The sequence below is a fragment of the Sapajus apella genome, unplaced genomic scaffold (genome assembly GCF_009761245.1).
Source record: "Sapajus apella isolate SASKATOON/1434 unplaced genomic scaffold, GSC_monkey_1.0 scaffold29, whole genome shotgun sequence".
In the NCBI taxonomy this organism is placed as follows: domain Eukaryota; kingdom Metazoa; phylum Chordata; class Mammalia; order Primates; family Cebidae; genus Sapajus; species Sapajus apella.
Window position 1 is genome coordinate 5,101,824 of NW_022436969.1, and position 24,237 is coordinate 5,126,060.

The following is a 24,237-nucleotide window of genomic DNA, read 5'->3' on the forward strand; positions in this document are numbered from 1 at the left end:
TTCCCACCAACAGCGTACAAGTGTTCCCTTTCCTCCACATTCTTGCCAGCATTTGTTAATGCCTGTCTTTTGGATGTAAGCCATTTTAACTGGGGTGAGATGGTATCTCATTGTAGTTTTGGTTTGCATTTCTCTGATGATCAATGATGTTGAACACATTTTCATGTGCCTGTTTGCCATTTGTATGTCTTCTTTTGAGAAATGTAGGCACTGTGCTTCAAAAGCCTTCTGGGTGATTTGGAAACACACTCAAGTTCCACAATCACTGTCCTGGGGACTCCCAGCCAAATGTCTTCCCGGCATCTGAGCTCTCCAGAACTCTCTGCAGTCTTCCCCAACAGAGAGCTGGACTCATATTAGGGAGATGAATCACAGAATGTCAAGAAATTAGACAGTGGCAAGACTATTGGAAGTTTGGACTTGAAACTGAAGTAAGAAAGGAGCCATGATGATGCTTTGACCGGGGAGGATATGTATTAAAGTGGTGTTGGAGACCAGGTAGCAACAGAGCTTCAGGAATGCAGGCTTGACTCCAATCTCTGCTGAAATGGTAGGCAAAATTGTGTGTGTGTGTGTGTGTGTGTGTGTGTGTGTGTGTGTGCGCATCTTCTGAAGAGGTTTCACAACTTGCATTCAATTTTTAAGTGAATTTATAGCCCCAGAATGATTACTAGAGAGGAAATTATTTTATTGCTTAATATATGAACTTTGAGGCAGTGTTTCTGGAAGTGTGGTCACATTAATATTAGAATTGTTTGAGCTGTGTGTTACAAATATACACTCACTGGGCCATACCCAAGAGCTACTAAATCAGAATCTCTGAAGTTGGCACCCATGAATCTGCATATTTTAAGCAAGTTCTCCAGGTAATTCAGCTAATTTGGATGCCCTCTAAAGTTAATATATCTCTGTTTCTGGCTCTAAATCTAAAAACTAACAATTCTAGGAAAGCAAAGTTAGTAGTGAATTTAGAAAGCATGTGGATCACTAAAGCATGGTGCTAAAGTCTAAAAAGCACTTACAATATCCAAAGTGTCACAGAACTGGGGACAGTAACCACAGCAAACACTTTCCTGGGCATTTCAGTGATCATTGATTTAAAAGCTGTATTATGTATGTATCACTATGTGAATGGCAAAAAAAGACCTGGAGTGGAATTCATCTTCAAACCCTGACAGTTCAACTAACTTCCCAGAGTTGGATAAAGGATAAGTTTATGTGTTTTCTACACCAGATTGCACTAAGATAACCATGAGAAAGACAGAAGAAACACTACTGACAGAAGAAACACTATTGACCATTTTGGACTTAATGAAAATTTGCCCCTCCTTGGAGTCAGGTAGTTCCTGGAGAGAATCTTCTTTCCTTCCTGCCTCTTAGCAGGTGCTTGGCAGAGTTTGCCAAAAATCCACTGATTACATATTTTGAATTACAGACTTTCAAATACTGTATGTAGTACTTAAATGGTAAATGGCATGTGATTGAATTCATGGAAATACACCCAGATGTCTTTGGGTGGTTGTCTCTGGGCATTGGCAAAAGAAATGAAAGGTCCTGGTCTGGTGAGTGGTTCAGAAAATGTGTGTAACCTAGAGTCTGGCCTCACTAGCTCTGTGAGATTGGGCAAGTTATTGAAGCTCTCTGGGCTTCTATGCGTGTGAAATAGGAATAGGAACAACCCTCACATAGAAGAAGGAATTGAGAGTGTTAACGTAAAAGCCCAGGCCCACAGCAAGCATTCATTAAACCTTAGCAAGAAAGAAACATGATGCATATATGTTTCCAGATTTCTGGACTTCTCAGATCTTTGCCAGTGAACACACTGCTTTCATATCAGAAAAGAATGATAAACCACATTTTTGTTTTGTGCTTTTTAGTTTAAGGGAATGGGCTATAGAGAAAGACTGTAAAACAAGCAGATGCAATCAATGTCAGGGGAATTTGTTTCATTGGAAGTAACGACACCATGTGACCCCTGGAGTATCCTAATCCAGGGACAGGCTGTGGGAAGACTAAACATGAAGAATGGTGAGTCTTCCCCTGGGAGCAATCATGCCCTGGCTCTGCAAACTTAGGTCACAAAATAGAGCGACCAGGTCACAATGTTTCCTGCTTCTCTGCCCCTCTCCAAGGCAGTCTCCTTCCATCAGGTGCAAAGCCTGAATCTCCAGCATCAAATTAAAGAAATAGAACAAACCCATCCCAGGGCTTCTTTAAATATTCAGATAAACCCATGTGCCCCTGTCAGTTAAATTAAGCTTTCCTAAGAAAAAGTAAGTCAATTAGTTCAAAATGTGGGTTAGTGCTTCTGGGTATTTAAAAGGGGATTTTTTTTCTTTTTTAGTTCATTTAGAAACACAGCCACGGGGCAGGTACAGAGGCACTCCTCCGCACATCCTGTGAATTGCCCCAATACACCCAGATACCAATTTCTGATATCTAGAGCTTCAAAATTTGGTCCTTAAACTTTCTCAATGTCATGAAGATACTGAAATACGAGCTTTAAGATTTATCTTGTTTTGCCCTTTGAGTACATATCATTTATCTTCACTGTCATTATCAATATTCATCAAATGGTAACTGATACTGAGAAGATACGATTTTACCCTAACTGGACTTCTTTCTTCCTCCATTCAACAAATACTTATTCTCTAAACTTCTGTGAACAAAGAGAGGTCTCTAAGACATTCTGAAATGTAGTTCTAGAGCATATTTTGTGACATATACCACAAAATTCATTTGTCCAAGTGGCCTAGATGCAATAAACCAATCTTTACCAAAATACAAATAAAACAGGATATTTCCTAAGAAGATGAACTTCTAGAATCAATTTGTGGGTCAAAGAATATAGACATTTTCATGGCTTTTGAAGAGGTTGTCTAATAATTGCATTCTTAAAAGGCTATTTTATTTACTTATTTATTTAAATTTTTGAGATGGAGTTTCACTCTTGTTGCCCAGGCTGGAGTGCAGTGGTGCAATCTCAGCTCACTGCAAACTTCACTCTCTGGGTTCAAGCTATTCTCCTGTAACAGGCTATTTTAATTGATATTGACAGTAGAAGAAGATGAGGGTAACATTTTCATACCAATATTTGGGTAGAAAGTGTTTAAGTTTTTGTTATTTGTTTTGCTTTTACTGATTTAATAGGCCACTTTATTTAAAATAACAGCAAATCGTTTCAGGAATACTTTAGATTGTGAGACCATTGTAAGCAGTTCTTCCATTATTTAAAAAATACATATTTGTTACATGATATATTATCACACACCTTTATCTCCTTTTCTACCATAATTAGTATTCCAATTACATTGAAATAAACTTTTATTTAATAACAGGACCAATGTCCACTTTAAATACTTTTTACAGGTATACAACTAGAAGATAGAGAAAGACATGACTATCATTCTTAATTTTAGCTTTCATTTAATTTTGACAACCTTTACATTTGACTTCTTTATTAACCAAGTGAAGCTTCATGATCAGAATATTATAACAATGAGAAATGGTACACTTTTAGGCTCCACAAAAAAACAATTTACTTATGGAAAACTACATTCCTCTCGTACATTATTTGTTTTACAAATAGCCTAGGAAACAAGTAAGTGATTATTAGGTGGAAAGACCCAGAATTGTTGTTACCAGGTGGCAATTAGGAACTAAAAATTCTATTCCTGTCAGTTACTGCATTAAGTTTACTCTGACCTGTTTTTTGACAAAGCATTGAAGAAAAAAATAGGGAATACCCTCTTTGCCCCAGGAGATTTAGAATAGCCCAGTATTTCAATAGAAAGCACCTCTTTCTAGTCTGGTTGAATCTGTGGGCGTTCTTTTTGTCTCTAAATTCTTCACTGCCATTTCTTCTAAGACACGGATGAGTCCCTACTTCCAATAGCCAAGAAAAAGTGTACCAGTGTTTAGGTGGCCAATTGACAAAGGTGACACTGTTCGTCAGTCCATTTATATGTTGTGTCACAGTCCATGGCCTTGGCAAAATACTAGTCTGCCTTTCCAAGTTTCCCAAATCCAATTACACATGCATTTTTTAATGGTAGGGAATTGTTTCCTCGAAGATTCTTTCTTTCTCTCTTTTCTTTCTTTCTTTCCTTCCTTCTCTTTCTTTCTGAATTGTTCTCCTGACGATTCATTCATTCTTTCCTTCCTTCTTTTTCTTTCTGAAATGTTCCCCTGAAGATTCTTTCTTTCCTTCCTCTTTCATTCTTCCTTTTCTTCGCTTTCTTCCATTTCTTTTCTTTTCTCTTCTTTTTTCTTTTCTTTTATTTCTCTCTGTCTTTCTCTCTTCATTCTTTGGTTTCTAGAGGCTCAATATGGTCAAGTAGCTCAAGCATGGCCTGTGAAACTAGATTTGCCTGCCCTGATCAGGTCTGGGAGACCCTGGGCAAATGTCTTAACTTTTTTTTTTTTAACCCTCTCTGGCCTTAGTTTTTTTTTTTTGTTTGTTTGTTATCGAGGAACAATAGAGCCTTAATAAATAAGAAGTAATGGTTGAATGTGTATAAATGTTCCAGACAATGTATTAAGTGCTTTGTGCATATCAACTTATTTAATTCTCAAAACAATCCCAAGAGGTAGGGACTGTTATCATTATCACCCAGATTAATGGCAGGACTGAGCCATAGAAAAGGGTGGCTGGTGAGGCAAAGCCAGGTAGACTGGCTTCAGAGAGAGCTTTTCACCACTCTGGTATATAACCTTTTGTTGAAGTTAGCTTTCTCCCCTCATGTAAATGTGTGTATATTTGTTGAGTATCTATCATGTGCCAGTCAGCCTGCTAAAATATACCAAGAAACTGAATTGGAAATAAACTGGAAATTCAGGAATAAATAAGACATTTCTGCTGTTGTGGAGTTATTTTTCTTTTCTTCCACTTTGTCGACTTAGATTACATGGCTTCAATTTTCGTCTGAGTTCAAAAAACATTACTCAAGATGATCTTCAGCTGAATTCAGCAGAATTAATAAGGAAACTCTGTGACAGGGGTGGTGGCTCACTTGAGTCCAGGAGCTCAAGACCAGCTTGGGCAACATGGGGAAACCTCATCTCTACAAAAAATACAAAAATTAGGAAGGCTTGGTGGAGTGAGCCTGTAGTCCTAACTACTTGGGAAGATGAGATGGGAGGATCACTTGAGCCTAGGGGGTTGAGGTTGCAGTGGGCCATAATCATGTCACTGCACTCCAGCCTGGGTGAAAGAGTGAGACCCTGCCTCAAAAAAAAAAAAAAAAAAAAAAAAAAAAAAAAAAAAAAAAAAAAAAAGGAAAACTCTAAAACCAAGATATGCCAAAATAGTTTCAATGTGAATTTTTGAATTCATATTTAGCCTTGAAAGCCCTTTATGAATCTTAGTAATTACATCAAGAGAGTATGGCTTTCTCTTTTGATTTGTGTCTTTAAAGTGATGAACTAAATGCTTTTTCCGGCTTCTGCTCTCAAGAGCCCACAAAATTTCTCAAATTTAACAATTTAAATCCTCCCCAGCCCACCTCTCTTAATAGAGACACTGCCATTCCCCAGATCTGCCTTCAGAAGGGCCAACATTAACTCTGCTGAGAGAAAAGGTCTCTCACCGTACTTCTGCAATAACTTTCTAAAGTATGTTCCACTAAAAAGGGAATGATAAGGAAATATTCATCTAAAGCAGCCATTAAATTCATTTTCACTTGCAAACAATAATGTTGCCTTATAGTTACTATTTGTCCTCATTTTTAATATAGAGCTTCAGATTCGTGTTGTTTTTAATTTTTCACAAAAACTTCCCTGCTAAATGTAGGATTTAACCAAACACAGATTCCCTTCATTCATTCATTATAAATGACGAGTGCTCACCATGTCCCCAGGCACCAGACTGAAATCACAAGGGTGTGCCTTGCTTTAGTAGAGAGGAAACAGGCAGATAAAAAGCAACTATATCAAGTATATTAACAGATGATACTCAGAAGACTAGAAGCGAAAAGCAGGAAGAGCTGAATAAGTTTCTGTATAGTATAACCTTTCATAAAATGTGGGCCTGAAATAGAAGTAGTTGGGTTATGAATCGAGGGGGAAACATTTGGAGTTTTTCATCCCAAAATAACCAGGTCACTATTTTCAAGTATTCGGAGAAGTGGAAAAGCACAAATATACAAAGAGACACCCACACCCTGCAAAAGGTGGAGAATCTTGTTAAAGTTGTAAACATCTAACCATAGTTTAGAGTTCTGACAGTTAAATAATTGCAATAAATGTTCCCTGTAGTACTGGGATTATAAAGAAGTCATGTATCCTGCACAAGAAAAGCATCCTTTCAAAGGGGTGACCGGGCAACTTTGGTTGTCAAGGTGGTATGCTGAATGGATTTGATGATATGGAGAGGTCAAGTAGAGGAATCGGATGCTGGCTGTTAGAACGACAACCAATATTGCCTCTACAGAAATAAGAAGAAAGCTTTTTTGATTCTTTCAATTTGGAATCGAGTGTATTGGAACCACAGGATGTTTTTAAGGGATCATTTATTAAACTTGGAATTGAACTACTTTATGAACTCCACTGTAATTTTGTGTTATTGGGTTTTAAAAATTAAGCAATTTTCTTTTCTTTTTTTTTTTTTTTTTGTCAAGGGGAAGCAAGGTATATATCTGTTTTTCTGGGTGTTCTTCCCAGTGACTCCTATAGATAATAGCCCAAAGAGGTCTTTTCCAGTATTTAATGAAGTATCCTACGGGCAAATCATCTTGGTAGCTCTTCTGGAGCTGGTGCAACGAAGCAGATCCACAGTCATCCGATAATCAGGCCAAGGCATACTTTCCAAGGTGCGTTTTTCGTATCAAATTTAAGCTCGGGTCTTGCCCGTTGTTTGCAAACTGTCCAAGCAGCACCCGAATCTGCTGCTTTTCCAAGTCCGTATAAAAGTTATTTGTGCTTGAGGTTTTTTTCGGTTCTGCTATTCCTCATCTCCTTCTTCTGGCTTTTGCCAGTAGAGACCTGCCCTGGGGGGTATTTTGTCCTGGGAGCACAAAACTATTTTCTTTTCTGGAAATAAGTTGACGTCAACAGGGAGCTGTTTTGGGTTGCTTTGTTTCCCGGAGCGTCCTACCCAGCACACCGCCTCCGGCAAACTGCGAGCAATTCAAAGCAGCTCGCCCAGTAGGGAGGGGAGTTGGTGGGAAGTGGGTGGACCCCGCCGCCGGCCGAGGTGGGGAGACCTGGGGAGCGGCTCTGCTCCCAGGTTGGAGCGTGGGCCTGGGTCCCTGGCCGAGCCGGGAGCGCAGCCCCAAGCCAGCGCGACCCCCAGGTCCCTGCGCTTAGGGCGAGGGCCGTGGGGTAACAGCCCTGGGTAGGTAGCTTGCCCGGCGCCCACCTGAGTTCTCCGCACCGCGGCTCGAAAATCTGGGAGCATCCCAGCCCTATGGAGGTAGCCGTGTGTGACTAGTGTGTGCCAGCTAGTCTGTGCGGGTCCGAGTGTGCAATTAACTTAGCTGCCCACTGCAGCCTCGGAGAAACGAACACGCCTTTCTGCACGTGTCCACGGCGGGTGGGAAGGGTAGCGCATTGTGAACAAAGCCGGCCACCTCTCCAGCCGCACCTCGGGGAAGATTCCCGGACGGTTCTCGGCGGAGAGCAGGGCGGATGAGAGAGACGAGAGACGAGAGACGAGAGACGAGAGAGAGAGAGAGAGAGAGAGAGAGAGAGAGAGAGAGAGACAGAGACACACAGAGAGTGAGAGAGAGTGTGTGTGTGTGTGTGTGTGTGTGCGCGCGCGCGTGTTTCGCCGTGGAGCCGGAGGCGGCCCGCGAGGCAGGGACTTGCTCTAACTTGTTTCACACCTGGCGCGGTTTCCCCAACGCTCAGGTGGCGTCCAGGGCCAGGGAGGCACACGGAGGACCAGCAGCGATAGCTGCAGAAAAAGACATCGTCAACTCCCACTCAGAAGCCCACGCGACCCTGAGACCTGGTCTTTCATTCTTTTTTCCTTAAAAAAAAATTACAGATTGATGGATGGGTTTCAATTGATGCGTAAAATGATAAACCCCTTGAGAGCAAGGCAAGAGGCCCGGGGAAGCGGGGAACAGGCAGTTGACATAACTCTCACAGCCTAATTGTGAGAATTCGGACTTGGAGGCAAATTCGAGGACGCACCCGAGGAGCGGGCGAGGCCGCCTCTCAGGAGAACCGCTTGACACCTTCGCGCGCTGCTGGGGACCTGACTCCCTCGGGTCCCCTCACCCCAGGGACTCGCAGCTGGCCGGCGCGCCAGGGGACACGCGGGCTGCGGGAGGAGGTGAAAGTTAGGATGCAGCGCGAGCTCCGAAGGTGGCCTGGGCTGTGCCTCCTAAGAGAACAGCCGAGGTCCCGGACGGCTCCCGGACGCTGCCCCTGGGCCGGGAGAGCTGGAAGCAGCGACGCAAGGACGCGCCCGGAGTCTGGGCGCGCCGGGGGCGGGCGTTTGGCTGGAAGTGGGACAGTGTCTCCTATGGGAAAGCGGGACCCGGCGAGCTCTTCGGCTGCTTTTCCAGTTTCTGAGGTGCCCGCCCCCGCACGCCTGAGGCAGCGCAGCCCGGAGGGCGCACGAATGGCGGTTGGCAAACTTTGTGGGAGACTGCGCTCCGGATCCGAATTGCCGAATTGTGGCGGCGGCGGGGGCTGCGGAGACCCAAGTTCTCTTTTTCCGTCTGCCGGACGGGCCTTAGGGAGACTTTAGCTCCAGCCGGGTGGAGCGCCTCGCCGGAGGGAGTTGTGTCACTTCTCCCGGGGGCAGGGAGGGCGGCGCCCTGGGCGGGCGGGGAAGGGTCCCTGAGGCCCCTGGGGTCCCGAGCGCCTCTTCCCTTGTCTCCCCTCCCACCGGCCCCTCCCAGTCTTTTCTCCCTCGCTCCTTCCCGGGGCTGGTTGGACCGGCGCGGACTTGCCCCAGACCTACGGGGAGCGCCCCAGGTCTTTAATGACAGCTTAAATGTGGCTGTTGGAAAAGTCGAAAGGGATGAGGCTGACGTGGGGCGTGTTTCGCTCCTTTGCAAGAGTCGGAATGGGAGCTGGGAGTCGCGCGGCTGGCCCCAGGCCCCCGCGCCTCGCCGCCAGCAAGTAGGTGGGGGAGCCGTCGCCGCCGCCAGCCCCATCCCGCTCCCAAGCCTCGCCCGCTGCGCCCTGGCCGCGGGCGCCGAGAGGGTGCGGGGCCTCGCCGAGCCTCCTCCACCCTGCTCATTAACCTGCCTGCTCCGCTCCGGGCGGCCCCAGACACGGCCTTCCCGCGGCAGCACCCGCGGCCCGCCCGGCGCAGCCGCCGCCCCGATCCCCCGGCTCCGGGGGGCAATGAGGGGGCGGTGGAAGGGGCACTGCTCCTCGGGCATTACTTAGAGACGCGAGACCGTCCCGCCCTCCCGCCGGCCCTCCCTCTCTCCCGCCCGGGCCCGCGCAATTCTCCGCCAGAGGGTAAGTTGGGAGTGTTTCGCCCCCACCGACAGCTCTCCCTCCCTTTCCTTTTTTTTTTTTTTCCCCCTTCAAAGTTTTCTCAGAAGTGGGAGCCGGGTGGGGGAGGAAGAAGGTCCGGTCAGCCTCCGTCCTTTACCCTATCTCTCCCCGTCTAACTTGCCCCCACCTCCCCGCTCCCCTCCCCTGCATCCCCAGCGCGCCGCTGCCCCTCCGGAGCTGCGCTCGGGAATGACAATTGGAGCGCGGCTCCTTTAAGAGCCCGGCTTTGCCTCCCGGTAGCTGAAGGTCATTAAACACAAAAGCTCTCAGCGCTGCGGTCCAATATAGCGCATGCGCCCTGCCCGAGGACTGGCAGAGAGACGGCAATATGGCGAGAATGCCTGGCAGCGGGGACTGTAACACCAGCGCGGGCGGCAGCGCCAGCGCCGCTGCCGCCGCCGCCGCCGAGAACAATGGGGAGCGGGGCGAGGGCGAGCGCGGCGCGGGGGGCCGCGGCCGCCGCCACGGCCGCCCGCACTACTGCAGCGCGGGCGAGGAGGAGGAGGAAGAGGAGGAGGAGGACGAGATCCAGGAGGTGCAGATAACGGGGGACGAGGAGGAGGAGGAGGACGGAGGTGGGGGGCTGGAGGAGGACGAGGAGGAGGAAGAGGAGGAGGAGGAGATGGGGCTGGACTGGGACGAGCCCCTGGAGCCCGAGGACTCGGCCGGGGAGGAGCTGGAGCCCGAGCCGGTCCATATGATCAATATGGACCAGAGCGCCGCGCTGGAACCCGAGGCGCCGCCGCGCCTGCTAGCGCCCCGGGCCCGCGGCGGGCCGCCCGGGGACGGCGCGGAGCTGGACCCCGACGTGCTGCAGCGCCCCGAGCGGGCCCGGCTGAGCGAGAACACCCGGCTGGCCACCCGCTACGCCGTGCGCATCTTCCGGGAGTACCTGAGCGAGAAGGCGCAGAGCCCGGACTTCGAGACCATGGACAAGGGGGCGCTGTGCCGCGTGCTGCGCTCCTTCTACGCCGAGGCCCGCTCCAAGAGCGGCCAGCTCTACAGCAAGTCGTCGCTCATCAGCATCCGCAGCTCCCTCAACCGCTACCTCAACGAGCCCCCGTACTGCCGCACGCTCGACCTCACCAAGGATCCCGAGCTGCGCAGCGCCAACCTGACGCTGGCCGCGGTCATCCGCAAGCTCGAGGAGCAGGGCGCCGGGCCGGTGGTGCAGAAGCAAGCCATCACACGCGCCGACCTGCGCAAGCTGTACACCTCCAGCGTCTTCAGCACCAACACGCCCTTCGGGCTGCTCAACAAGGTCTGGTTCGAGACGTGCATGTACTTCTGTACCCGCGGCCGCGAGAACCAGCGCGAGCTGGAGGAGGACTCTTTTGGGCTGGCCATGGACGAGGACGGTCGCAAGTTCGTCTACTTCAAGTCCCTCGGGCCCTACCACAAGTCGCGCTCGTCGTCGTGGAGCAAGAAGCGCGCCGAGAGCAGCGACGAGGAGAACTTGCCCCGCATGTATGAGACGGGCACCGAGTTCTGCCCCTACGCCAGCTTTGTCAAGTACCTGTCGAAACGCAACCCTCTCTGCAAGGCGTTCTTCCAGCGGCCCCGGGACCACTGCAGCGAGGGTGATGTGACCTGGTATGAGAACAAAGCCATCGGCAAGAACTTGCTAGGTACTAGGATGCAGATGCTCTCCAAGGCGGCCAAGCTCTCTAAGACCTACACCAACCACTGCATCGGCGCCGTCTCCATCGCCACGCTCAACAGCATCGCGGGCATCGGCACCAAGCTGGGCTCGCCCGCCCCGCAGGGCTGCTACTCCGAGGCTCTGAACGGGGCGGCACGCCACCACTCCCACCACCCCCCCACCCATCCCTCCCACCACCACCGCCCCCAGCCGCCCTCACTGGGGAACACTTACATCCTCCCCAAAGACAGCCAGGTCGGGCCCGACGTGAAATCCGAGGCTGCGCCCAAGCGCGCCCTGTACGAGTCGGTGTTCGGGTCGGGGGAAATCTGCGGCCCCTCTTCCCCCAAAAGACTTTGTATCCGCCCCTCGGAGCCTGTGGATGCGGTGGTGGTGGTTTCCGTGAAACACGACCCCCTGCCTCTTCTTCCAGAAGCCAATGGGCACAGAAGCACCAATTCTCCCACAATAGTTTCACCTGCTATTGTTTCCCCCACCCAGGTAACCAAACCAAACTCTATGCATGAAATGTTTCTCTGGTACCACTTCGGGACTAACTTTTGTGCTAATGCAGCTCTGGGTAGGGGGTACGTTTTAAAAAGTAGGTAATGTACTGAATCGGATTTGGTTTCACCCTTAGAAGTTAACCCTCTTGGTGCTTTTGGGGAAACTTTACACCTAACCTTAAAAGATGTGAGAAGGGGCATGCTACCTAACAAATTACTGCTGTGCAGTAAGGCGAAAAACTTCAAAGTTCGCAGAACAAAAGGATTAGCTCACTCTTGTAGCGGCTCTTCACTGAATGCATGAGTTTTATAAAGCAAAGAGGGCGAGAACGCTGTAAACATAAAGGAAGCGATTACTTAAGACATATTTGAGTCAAGTAACCCTTAAAAGACTCTATTACGTATTCGCCATAACTTTGGAAGGTATAAAAACAGTTATAAATTATTGAAAAGAAAACGTGCCAATCCCACTTCCTGTAGTTTTTTTTGTTTGTTTGTTTTGTTTTGTTTAAGAAAAGGAGTGGAGAGCCAGGCAGTTGAGTGCCAGTTTATACTGTAACATGTAGTCGAATGTAAAGTGGCAGGTGGACTGCAATTTCCATAAACTAAAAGTCCCTTGTTAAAGTTATTATTCAGGTGGGAACGTGATATCTGCAATTCCAGTCAGGCTACAACTTGGAGTACGGGCCTGTGGTGTCCAGCACGGTGGGCACTGAAACATGGCTGTCTGCCCCTAGCCCCTTGGAGCTCACCATCAAGGGGGCAGATGAGACAAAGTACATAATTAGAGTAAGAGTGCTAACTCAGCATCTGAGTCAGCTTGAACAAATCACCTCACTTCTCTGGGCTTCACTGTCCTCATCAAAGAGGGAGAAACTTTCAACCCTAACATTCTTTAATTCTAAGCAGTGTCAAATTCTGGGTCGAGACTGGGGCCTCTAGTGTTAGATGCTTCTTTCCTTATTTTCCCCAGGGTGATATTTTCATGCATATCATTAAAGTTATATTCATTTTGTGGACACTCTTCTCTAGGAGTTAGAAACCAGGGGTCTTTGGGCACTGTGCTCTATTCTGCAGGCAGGAGTAGCCACTGGAGGTTCTACAACTTTGACCTGCCTGTTTTCAAGCAGAAGTAGGAATTTTGTAATCTGAAGGTATAGTGCAGGCCCTCCAGGAACAGATGTCAGGTTCCTCTGTGCTTTTTCCAAAGTGGAAATTCCAGTTCTGGACATAGTTACCCTTTCAAACGTTTACCAGCTAATGGGCAAGCCTCAAGGCCAACTGAGAAAGGGGCTGTGAGTGGTAATATAAACACCAAAGTTTTCTAAAATACACAAGACCTATAGGCTATGTGTTTTCCTTACTTTGGGTGTGTAGTCCATTTCTGACAGGTTGCATTAAAGAGTTTTAAGAATGGAGAGGAGAATTTGGGGTTTGCTTTTTCTTTGAAAGCAAAAATAAATGTTCACATTCTTCTGATACAGAAAATCCCTTGAGACGCCCTGGTTTTAGAATAGCACCGGATTAATTAAGAGTTAAAAGCCTAAGAAAGTTTATTAAGGCATGTGTGGCCTTGGGTTAACAATGAAACAGTTTGTCTACTGGCATCTGTCTGCTGGTTTCTTGACACCAGTGTAATATAGTATTGTGATGTAAAGAACCACAAAAGATTAGAGGGTTTCGTTTCATTGGTTTTGTTTTGTTCTAAGGAATGCAGTCTTTCAGCCATTATCTTTTATTTACCTGAGTAAAATAAATCAGTTCCAAAAAACTGTATACTGATGCTTTTATTATTCTTGCGTTACTGTCAGGTAACTCCTAAGCTGAATATAGATTTGAGTGTCCCTATGCGGCTTATGATTTTGTGGCTCTCAAACAAGATCTTAGCTCTAAGTTCCTGTTAGTTAAACACTACAAAAAGTTGTTCTGTTTGTACATGTTTAATAGCCAGCTTTTCACTTATGAAGTCCGAGCAATCAAAGTATTGCTCACTAGAAAGCTGATAGCAAACTTTTTCCTTCTGTATGTATTAAAATCACTGTCAGGGTTGAGGTTCAGTGCATTTCCTGGTGCATAATGCCTGGCGGAGGTTGATGGCCTGTGGCATTGCTTTGGGTCATCAACTCTTCTGGCTGGTCATTAATCCCCAGGAAATGCCCTGTGTACCTCCGGCTTCAGTCATTATTACTTAATCATAAACATAGGCTCTCTAGCCTAATACTGACTGGACTTCATCAAGTAGTGTCATACGAATTCCACCGTTGACCATAATATAGACTTCTTGATAACAGAGAGGTCACACACTGATGTTTTGATTTTCTTTTAATATTGCAAGTTTTTCAAAAGATGAAGAGCCCGCTTCTTTAAATGCATTTACTCTTTTAACTTCTTGAGGGTGTTATTAAGTATATTATTTATGGGACTGGTTGAAAAATTAATGCATTCAGGGATTACAAAGATTATGGAATTTGTGATTGCTCAAGGTTTTGGGGGGGAGCGAGGAATTATGGCGATGGTTGTGATGGTCGCTTTTACTGTTACACTCTTTAAATCTCTTGAATGGCTGTTGTTAAACAAGTAAAGAGTAGCTTTAGCTCCCTTGTCCCCCAAATAGCTATTGCGATCTAAGATGATCCAGTTATTGGTGCGGTTTGCAAGCTCTCAGGTGGAGATCGTGTAGTGCATTTTAAACTGCTTACCATTGTATCTTCCATCCTGTGACTATTCTCTTTGCATAAAAATGGAGCATTTTCCCTACCTCAGAGAACGGTACTTCAGCCTAGGTGGATGATAGAGATTTATAATTTTGTTCTTCATCATTCTCAGAGGAAAAAGACACTAATAGAAGTGTACATTCTGAATGTCGTAGTTTTGTCACTACAGTTTTTATAGACGTGTCTCTCTCCAGTGCCAGACAAAAGTGTGAGGAATTTGCAAGCTGTGACAAAGGTGGCTTTAGTTGCACTTGCTTGACCCTAACCTAGATTATTTCCAGAAATACTTTTAAGGAATTCTATAGAGAAGACATCTATTAGTGGAAAGATTCTGAGAGTGGGTGAGTGGTGCACATCCCCTGTTTGTGTTTTATTGTCTTCACTGTGGGCCACTGGTCCTTATAGTTTGCAGGGCGGAAACTGCAGCAGGCTGACACCGTTGGTTGTTCATTAACTTACCTTTGCGGAGAAGCCAGAGCCTGATAGCTCAGGGAATCCACCCAGGTGGAGTAGGGGCAAGGAAGAAGGAATATTTGATGTATCTACTTAATAGAAAAAGTCATGCATTTTATGTATTATTGAAATAACTGCGAAAGTTCTCTTTTGAATTTGAAGACTTGCGGGGGTGTTCTTTATTTCTTATAGACGGAATCAGATTTTTATCAACATGAAAGGAATATAGCAATTGTAACAAGACTTCTTGCCTTGGTTATTTGGAGCTATTAAGATGAGAACTGCCTTTTAAAGAGTGGGTATTTTTCTAATTTTTAATATTAGTATGTGGCTACATTCCTTTTTCTACTGCAACGTTTTCTCTCCTTTATGATAAGTTCAAGTTGATGGAGAAACTAAATGTCTTGTACATAAGTATGTAACCTTGATTCATTCAGGAAGTAGTTACTGAGCACCTACTATTTTGGCTTTTATACCAAGAATCTATAAATTAATTGTTTTCTACCTGGGAATTAGCCTCATTGGCAAGATTTTGGCTTCTTTACCTGTTTTAAACTAGATCAAAATAAAGACAGCTAAAAGGGGATGCACTCAGCCTTTTGCAGCAATCATTTTGGGAAAGAAATCTGTACCTTTATATTCTCTTTCATGCCCTCATATATTAATGTTGCAACCAGTATTCAGGAGTATTATTTTAAATTGATATAAACTCATATCTGATGTCACTTCACCCTACTCAAGCTGACCCATGAAACAGAAAAAGAAGTATTTGCTGCCAAGGGAGAAAGTGGATCCCATTCGTCTAAAACTTAAACATTTGTATCACCCTGACTTTAAAATCTGGCTCCCCAAGCAGACGTCACAGAAAGGCCACCCTCTTGTCATTACTAAGTAGATTTCAAGCAGGAAGAAGCCTTTCTTTTCTAAGGACCACTAATTATATATGAGACGAAATTCTCACCCAAGTGTGGCTGGGCCAGTCAAAGCCCTACTTCAGTTATCCAATAAAACTTAAATTTCAAGATACCTTTTGGTGTTTTAACTGCCATTTCAAATGCAGAATCGATAGAGGAGTTCCTATGTAGTATGTGTGTTTAAAATGTTAGAACTTTTTGTATATTAGAACTTTCTTTTTCTTTTTTTGAGACCAAGTCTCACTCTGGCCCAGGCTGGAGTGCGGTGACACAATCTCGGCTCACTACAACCTCCGCTTCCTGGGTTTGAGCAATTCCCCTGCCTTAGCATCCCGAGTAGCTGGGATTACAGTCGTGTGCCACCGCGCCTGACTAATTTTTGTATTTTCAGTAGAGACAAGGTTTTACCATGTTGGTCAGGATGGCCGCGAACTCCTGACCTCATGATCCACCTGCCTCAGCCTCCCAAAGTACTGGGTAGAACTCTGATTTTTAGAACTGATTTGACTTCTCTTGACTTATCTATCATTCATTGCATTGTACCAATAGTCAAGTTGCCTTTTTAAAGATTTCTTTGGGGAATTTAATAAGGGATAAGGTAATATGAATTAATTTATCCAAAAAAAGAAAAGGATATGGCTTGACCTTGATAAACTAACATGAAAGAAAACGTAGCTTTAGAATTTGAAACATTGCACAGGCACACTTTTTTAATTAACATTTTTAGTATTCTAAGATGCTAAATTCAGTTCATCCATTGTTAACTGAGTGTCTTTCTGCTTATTAAGTGCTGCAAAGAGGAGCAGGATTCAGTCCTTACCCTCGAGAGATTCGTAGAGGCTGGGCAATTAGTGGACTTGTACCCTTAAAGCTGAAATAATTCTCTGCTTGCCACATGATCATCAGAGGGGAAGCAGGTGAGCTTTTAAAGTTTAGGGCACTGTAAAGTTCTTTTGGATTTTCAGATTTATAATTTTTTTTTTTTTTTTTTTGCCTACTCTTCTCTTTCAAGAGAAGTTGGGTGCTGAATGGTTTTGAGTCTTTTTATAACAGCATGAGTTTCTAGATGGCCCAGAAATAAATGATCTTTTCAGCCCTTCAAGATACCTCACTACTGCAAAGGGTATAGGTTGGGATTAAACCTGAATATGAGGTTGTGTTACCTAATACCCATGACCATAAACTGGATAACAGACCCTGCTGTGCCCACACTAGTACTGCAGGAAGCTGAACCTAATGAGGCATGCTCTGGGTTTTCGGTAATTCTCCAAATTCGTTTCAATACTTCCTTTACAACCAGACTTCTTACTTTTTAGCTTATAGTATATAGCCACTGACAGACTCTTTTCTTTCTCACTAAATAAGATCCACTTACATATGACAGCAAACTTTCATTCATGACAGACAGAGTTTTTTGTTTGTTTGTTTTTTGGCAGGGGTGGATATGATAAATTTTGCCCAAGTCTTGGGTAACAGAATTTTCAAAAATAATAAGAGGTAGGAGCTATTTTGATATTGTAAGTCAAAGTGTCTGAGTTTTGCTTGGAGTTTTTAATCACACGTGCTTTTTAAGCAACTCCTGCATGTACGTAGTTCACTTTGGGTTAACTTTTCACATTTTCAATCCCAGTGAGAACTTCCTTTCTCTGAAGACCCTCTCCATCCTGAGATGTGTGATTCAGCTCCTGCTTTTTCTCCAGGCAGGGACTTTGGTTGTTTTTAATCCTATGGGCTGCAGGGCAGAAAGAAGTTGGTGCAGGCCTCTAGTGATGAGTTCATTTATATAACCCTGGAGATCCGAGGGAGTTGGAGAGAACTGGAAGGAGAGGACTGAGGATGGACTAGAGCTGCTTAGTGATCCCCACTCTACCAGCCCATTCTGCACCTGCAGCCCTGCAGTCATCTCCACCCGGAGGGACAGCCAATGCCATTTGAAAATCCTCTTCATAATGCAAACCCTTCCTGGAAGTATCTGGACTCATTTACACCCTGAATTACAGTTGACCCTTGAACAACTCAGGGCTCAGGGATGCCAACCCTCTTGTAGTCAAAATGCTGCTGATAACTTTTCACTTCATCAAAACTTAATAGCCTGCTATTGACTGGAAGCCTTGCCAATACCATAAACAGTTGATTAACACATATTTTTTATGCTTTATGTATCATATCTGTATTTTTACAATAAAGTAAGCTAGAGAAAAGAAAATGTGTTATCAAGAAAATCATAAGATAGAAGACATATATTTACTTATTCATTGAATGGAAGTGGATCATCATAAAAGTCTCCTTGTCTTCAGGTTGAGTAAGAGACAGGGGAAGAGGAGGGGTTGATCTTGCTGTCTGAGGGGTGGCAGAGGCTGAGGAGGTGGAGGAGGTAGAAGGGGAAGCAGGACAGGCAGGCACACTTGGTGTGACTTTCACTGATAAACATCCGCATATAAGTGAACTCGCACAGTTCAAACCCCTGTCGTTCAAAGGTCAAGTGTACTGCTCTCCCCCACTGGCAGTGAACCCTGGAAGGTTTTGATCCAGTTTGGGAGGCAGCGGGTAAAACGTGCTACCCGAAGAGGCTGGCAGATTTCAGATAGCATTAGGTGGTAGGCCTCTAGGCGAGAAGGGGAGGAGTTCAGAAAGGAATGCTAAGGGATGACAGAGACATATGTTGCTTCCTTTGTGAGTAATTCAGTTGCCAAATTAAAATGTCAGGACTAGTTTGGGAGCTTGTGATCATGAATTTCAAGTTTTACTTCATGTCCCTAGTCCGGTTTAACCCAGTTCAGGCTAGTATCTTCCCATTCAATCCTCATCCTTTCTGTCTTAACACAAGAAAAAGGAAGCTATTATTTATAGCACGAGTTCCCGTTTGGGCCCTTTCACTGTGTGCCAGGCCCCAAACTAGTTAAGTACACTATATATATATATTTTAAATCAAATTTCATATTTGTAGATTTCTGTGCCTCACCCTCTATTTAGACAAAATGTTCATAGATAATATCTCTCTATATATACATGTATATGTAAATTTGTTATTTGAAAAAAATCCTTTATCATCTGAGAAATAAGTATTAAGGATAAGTGTCTTGTGCTTATAGATTAATTCTGATATTTCAAGTTGCTGTGGTTTTTTGACATGTAGTTAAGGACTTAGCTTAGAAATGTGAATGATTTCCACATTCCTAGCTGTTATGGGTCAGCAAGTATACTGTTAGACCAGATCCAGGCAGGAGTGAACGCGGGGAGCACTGCAGGGGGAGAGGCACAAGGCTCCTATCTCATTGGACTGCAGTTTGCAGAGACAAACTTGATTCATTCATTGGAGAATTCTGATGTAAACTGTTGCAACCTCTAACTGGTTCTGTAGCTATGCAGTAGACTGTGATCATTAATATTAATAATAACCAAGACATACTGAAAGCTTTAAAGTGGTCCACCAACCAGCAGCATCTGTATCACTTGGGAGCTTGTGAGAAATGCAAAAATCTCACCACTCTGTGCCCCTGAATCAGCTCCTGCACTTGAAAAGACTCCTAGGCAGTGCATGTGCAATGAACATCTTGAGCACTGTTTGATGTGGTCTCTCATTTAATCCTCATGCAGTCCTTCCAGGAATTATGGTTATTATTTTCATTTTACAAAGGAGGAAGCAAGCTAAGGTTAATAGATGTTGATTTCACTTGTTTAAGACTTGACAACTGGTAAGTAACTATGCTGGGATTTGAACCCAGCTTGTCAGATTCCAGAGTCTGTGCTTTCAAACCCGTGGTCTTTGATTTCAAAATTCTTATCAACTACTCAAATAAAAGAATCCAATAAAGAGAAGATGATAGAACATGAAATCGCATTATTACCTGTGATGCTTTCTGGAACAACTGAAGAGGAGGGAACTTGTTAAAAGACAGCATTACAAAGCAATGACAGAAGTATGCAGAGGCACACAAAACAGGATTTTTGGTGTACAGCATGCTTCCATTTTGCTGTGTGGGGCCCCCAGCCTTTGCTGGGTCTGGGAGTTGGAGCAACCTTATTTGAGAAACCATATCACATAGTAGTTAAGAAAAGACCCCAGACCACATCCCCTGGAGCAAATCTCAGCTCTGCCCAGACCTCTTGGTGTTTCAGTTTTCTCCTCAGTCAAACGGGGATGATGATAACATTCATCTTACGAGAGCATTGGTGTTAAATAAGATACTGCTTGAAAACTGCTTCAAACATGAGCACTGTATGAATGTTTGCTATCATTTTATCTTAGTGCAGAATGCTTTACATTTGAACAAATGCAAGTCTTTATCATAAAGTCCTAGCTTCAGCCTTCAGTTTGACTCTTGGAAATAGCTGTCCAGGTGCTGTGCAGGGGGCCCCTCTGCCGTTTCTTCTTTTGGGGCATCTGTAGACTCTGGCCAGTAGCACTTTTGCAGGTCTTCTGGGAGACACGAAATCTCAGTGCAGGCTCTTGCACTCTGGCCTACCTGGGCCTTCTTCCCTCTCACAATTACCTAAAAAAGTCCATCTGTGTGGACGCTTTACCCCAAAGCCTATTTTCTCTCCTCTACTTTTCCTTAAGATTTGCATGTTCTTTGGCACAGATGGGATTTAACTCCACACCACCTTTTAGCTTAGTTCTGCAGACCCTTCCTGTTTCTCTTTACAAAGCCTTACAAATTTTCTTTTCTTTTTTTTTTTTTTTTTGAGATGGAATTTCGCTCTTGTTGACCAGGCTGGAGTGCAGTGTTGTGATCCCAGCTCACTGAAGCCTCTACCTCCTGGGTTCAAGCAATTCTCCTGCCTCAGCCTCCTGAGTAGCTGGGATTACAGGCGAATGCCACCATGCCTGGCTAATTTTTGTATTCTTGGTAGTGACGGGGTTTCACCATGTTGGCCAGGCTGGTCTTAAACTCCTGACCTCAGGTGATCTACCTGCCTCAGCCTCCCAGAGTGCTGGGATTACAGGCATGAGCCACTGCGTTTGGCTGGAAATTTTTCAGTGCTAAAAAATTAGCACTAGGACTTGAGGAGCCTACGGATGGGCATAATTGCTGCCCAGGCTACAGTACATTCGCAAACGAAATGAGATAACAATGAACAGAATGAAAGCAAGAGTTTTTCAAAAGAGACTAAATTTGATTTGGAATGGCTTGAGATGCAGGGAGTGGTCATTATACTGGGATTCCTAAAATATAATGAAGGTCATTATAGCCATAAACACATACATCTCTTAATTTCAGTATTCTAAAAATAGGCTCTATATTTGGCTAGAGCCTATGCTATAATGCTTACATTTCCCTAATGTAAAAATGGACTACAGTTTTCTAATTCTTGACTTCTATCTTGGATACTATGTAAATCAATAGAAATGCCACTTAAAGTTGAGGTATACCAATATATGATTGAAACAGACTACAAAATCAGGATAAGTGGTTGGTATTTTAATACATTATTGATGACCGGCTAATGATCTTTTGTGACTTGTTTTTAGTGTGACAGTGCAGGGATTTATTACCTCTGACTTAGTTTGCCCTTCAAATACTTAGACTATTCAGCCAGCAAGAGTCCTTATGGAATAGGTTTTTGGGTTTTATAGAATAACATATTGTATTAAACCAGCTTATCTGGAATCTTGGCTTCTATTTTGTGATATTCTTTCTGAAAAAACTTTATCTGAATAGATTTTAGGTATTTTCTTACATTTTGAACAAATACTGGTTTTTTTACTCCAGAAAAAAAAGGGACTTGCTGAATGTTTATTTTTCAGTGGATTGAGGTAGCAATTTAGAAACATGTTGCTGTAGAAACACTCAGACCTAAATAAAAGTATAACAAGAACATTAGAAAGCTGATGATGCTAGCTTCTTTTCCATTCACCCCAGAGTTCTCTCACATTTGTCTTTTATAATTAATGGTAGGGTGTTCACAATGTTAGAAATCACTATTTTTCAGATCATTTTATGGAGGTGGTGGGGGTGGTAAAGTTCCAGGAATATGTCTCATGGGTTTTTGGTTTTTTTATTTTTAATTATGAGAAGGATCATGGTGTCATAGAATCCCATGTCATCCTGTAACTCCTCCCTTGAGTGATGGTTTTTAGAACCACCTCTTGGGATGTAAGTGAAGATCTTCCTAAGGAGAGACAGGCAAGGTGAAGGAGAATGCTATTCAGAAAAACTCTGAAAAGCAGATTCATTTATGAAAGCATGTATTGAGCACTTCGTGTGTGCAAGGTAGGAATTTGGAGGTGAAGAATAACTTAGGAATATTTAAGAGAGGACACTGGAGAAACTACAGTGGAATACCTAGGGCAAGTCCCAAGGACTAGCTGAGATACAGTCTTACCTCATTTGATGAGTGTTCCCAGGTCAGCCCTGGAGAGCAAGGGATGTGTATTAGTATCTCAGAAATGGGACCAAAGTGACCTATCCGAACTGAAAGACTAAGCAGTTAAACCTGAAGTGCATGTAAGGGCAGTGTGGAAACCTAGAAAAAAAAAGGAAATATTGCCTTGTCAAAAAATGTAAGCCTTTTCTTTGCTGTAACATTGCAGGCTTCTCAGGTAAGCCTTAGCACACTCATATTTCAGGTGTCCCCACTCCAAGTAAGCTGCCACATTCCACCACATATGAGCCACTCTAAATGTTCACCCTGTTGTTAAGCCACATATTTTAAGATTGAGCATATGCACAATAATCCCATGAAATCCAGACGGGTACCATGTCACAGTTCACATGTTCATTACAACTCATGCTCACTAAATGCCTGGCTTTGGAGCCAGTGTGGTTTTGTTCACCTCTCAGGTGTGTGGGGCCACACTATGAGTAATCACTAAGATACTTGTAGATAGTGCTTCACAGTTGGCAAAGGGCTTTCTTGTATGTGATTTCATTCTAGGAGCTTTGTAGGGCAGTTCCTAGTGTCTGGTACTGGGCTGGATAGACCAAGGAGACAGAAAAAAAAGATCCTTTTTTTTTTTTAATTTTTGGAGGAATCACTCAGTCTTGTGTGGGGAGGCAAGTAAGTAACCAACTGAATAAAGCCTGACCGTGTGATTAAGTCCCATGAATCTATGCACAGAATATAAGCAAGCTGAAGGGGGAAGATAGGAACTTTCATCATACCCATTCTACAGATGAGGAAAACTGACCCCTCACATTCACCTATCTCCTAAGAAGCAAAGTTAAAGTTCTGGTTCCAACTCCAGGCCACTTCTACAGTGGTACTTTTAAAGCTGTACCTTACAGAAAAAGTTGTAAACATGGTACAGCTAGGTATTAAAGAGAAGAGATAAAGGACACCAAAGCACAGGTGTATTGATGGATGTGTTTTTTGAAAACGGAATGAATCTGAATGTGATTTTGTGCTTTTGGAACCTTAGGAAAAGAAAGGGGAACATGATGGTATTCAGAAAAACTCTGAAAAGCAGATTTGGGTGAAATGAATGGCCCCATCTTCCAAATGTCAGTATACACCCAAGACATCAGTGACTGAAAGCTACAGTCTTAGGTTGACTAATACGAAGTTGAGTCCCCTGGAGCCCTTTCTGCAGTGGGTCTGCTGACTGGCTCCTTGCTGGGGGTCTGACACTTGCTGGGGCCGGTGTTGGGTTTCTGTGGTTCTTTATCGGTTCGCTGACTGTTTGGCAGTTGAAGACTTGCTCCCCAAGGCCTTCAGTCTTTCCCACTTCATTCAGAGCACTTAATTGGAAGAAAAAAGGAATGCAGTTCTGATGCAGAGTTATAACTAGTAAAGACAACCAATAAAAATTGCTATAAAGTGCCAGACAAATAGAAAATGTTTAATAATACCAAGGTGCTTTATGGGGCAAGGGTTTACCTCTTGGCACAGGATGACAGCCCTCCCTAACAGCCCCCCCAACCCCAGGCTTTTCCCTCCATGATGCCCTTGGCAGGGAGCTCCTGCCTAGCCAGAACAGGCGAGTGAGAAGATGTGATGTCTTGGAGTCTCCTGACTTCTTACCACAAGAACATCCTTCGGAAGAGAAAATCACAGACACATAGGTCTTTTGCTGGTGAAGACATATAACACTAGGGATAAAGGACACTTTGGTGATACGAGAGTAAAAAGGAAAATGAGGAAAAGACAGTAGAAAAAAATATAGAAGAAGTAAATGGTTAAGGAACCTCTGGTCATAAAGGAAGAGGTACATCAGTTTGGAGCAAAACTCATTCTCTATGGGTTCTGGTAGAATTACCAAGATATAGACCAAGTTAAAGTTACGTGAATCATTGACCCGAGTGATCTTAGGCAGGTTACTACACTTCTTACTTTTTAAATAGAGATAATACAAATACAGTTCTTGTATTAAAAGTCCATAGTAAGTGCTGAATAAGTGATAGCTTTAAAATGTATATGTATTCTGTTGGTTAGAGATTATTGACAGGTTAGAGGAAAATGAGAGAGATTCAATTTACAGATGATCTTCAGTATTTTCTTTGAAAGATAAGACAAAGGGTTCAAAAAATTACAAATTATTTATAAACACAGGAAAAAGTGTGGAGATATACAAAGAAACCAGTTGGAGAACTCGCATCTTTGGT

The 24,237-nt window shown here is 44.2% G+C and overlaps 1 protein-coding gene across 3 annotated transcripts in view; it reads left to right on the forward strand.

The window, feature by feature from the left end:
- The window catches only part of KCTD1 (potassium channel tetramerization domain containing 1), a 208,210-nt gene that overhangs the window by 98,500 nt on the left and 85,473 nt on the right, over positions 1-24,237 (forward strand). The window contains exon 1 of one of the 3 annotated variants that reach the window (XM_032293142.1): positions 8,741-9,423. The exons of 1 other annotated variant lie outside the window; for it this stretch is intronic. Coding sequence is in view for 1 of the 2 variants with exons in the window: in XM_032293140.1 (XP_032149031.1) it covers positions 9,791-11,605 (1,815 nt within the window). In the remaining variant the exon portion in view is untranslated. Of the gene's footprint in view, positions 1-8,740; positions 9,424-9,451; positions 11,606-24,237 lie in introns of those variants that run through there. One more of the 3 variants, XM_032293140.1, reaches the window with a different exon arrangement.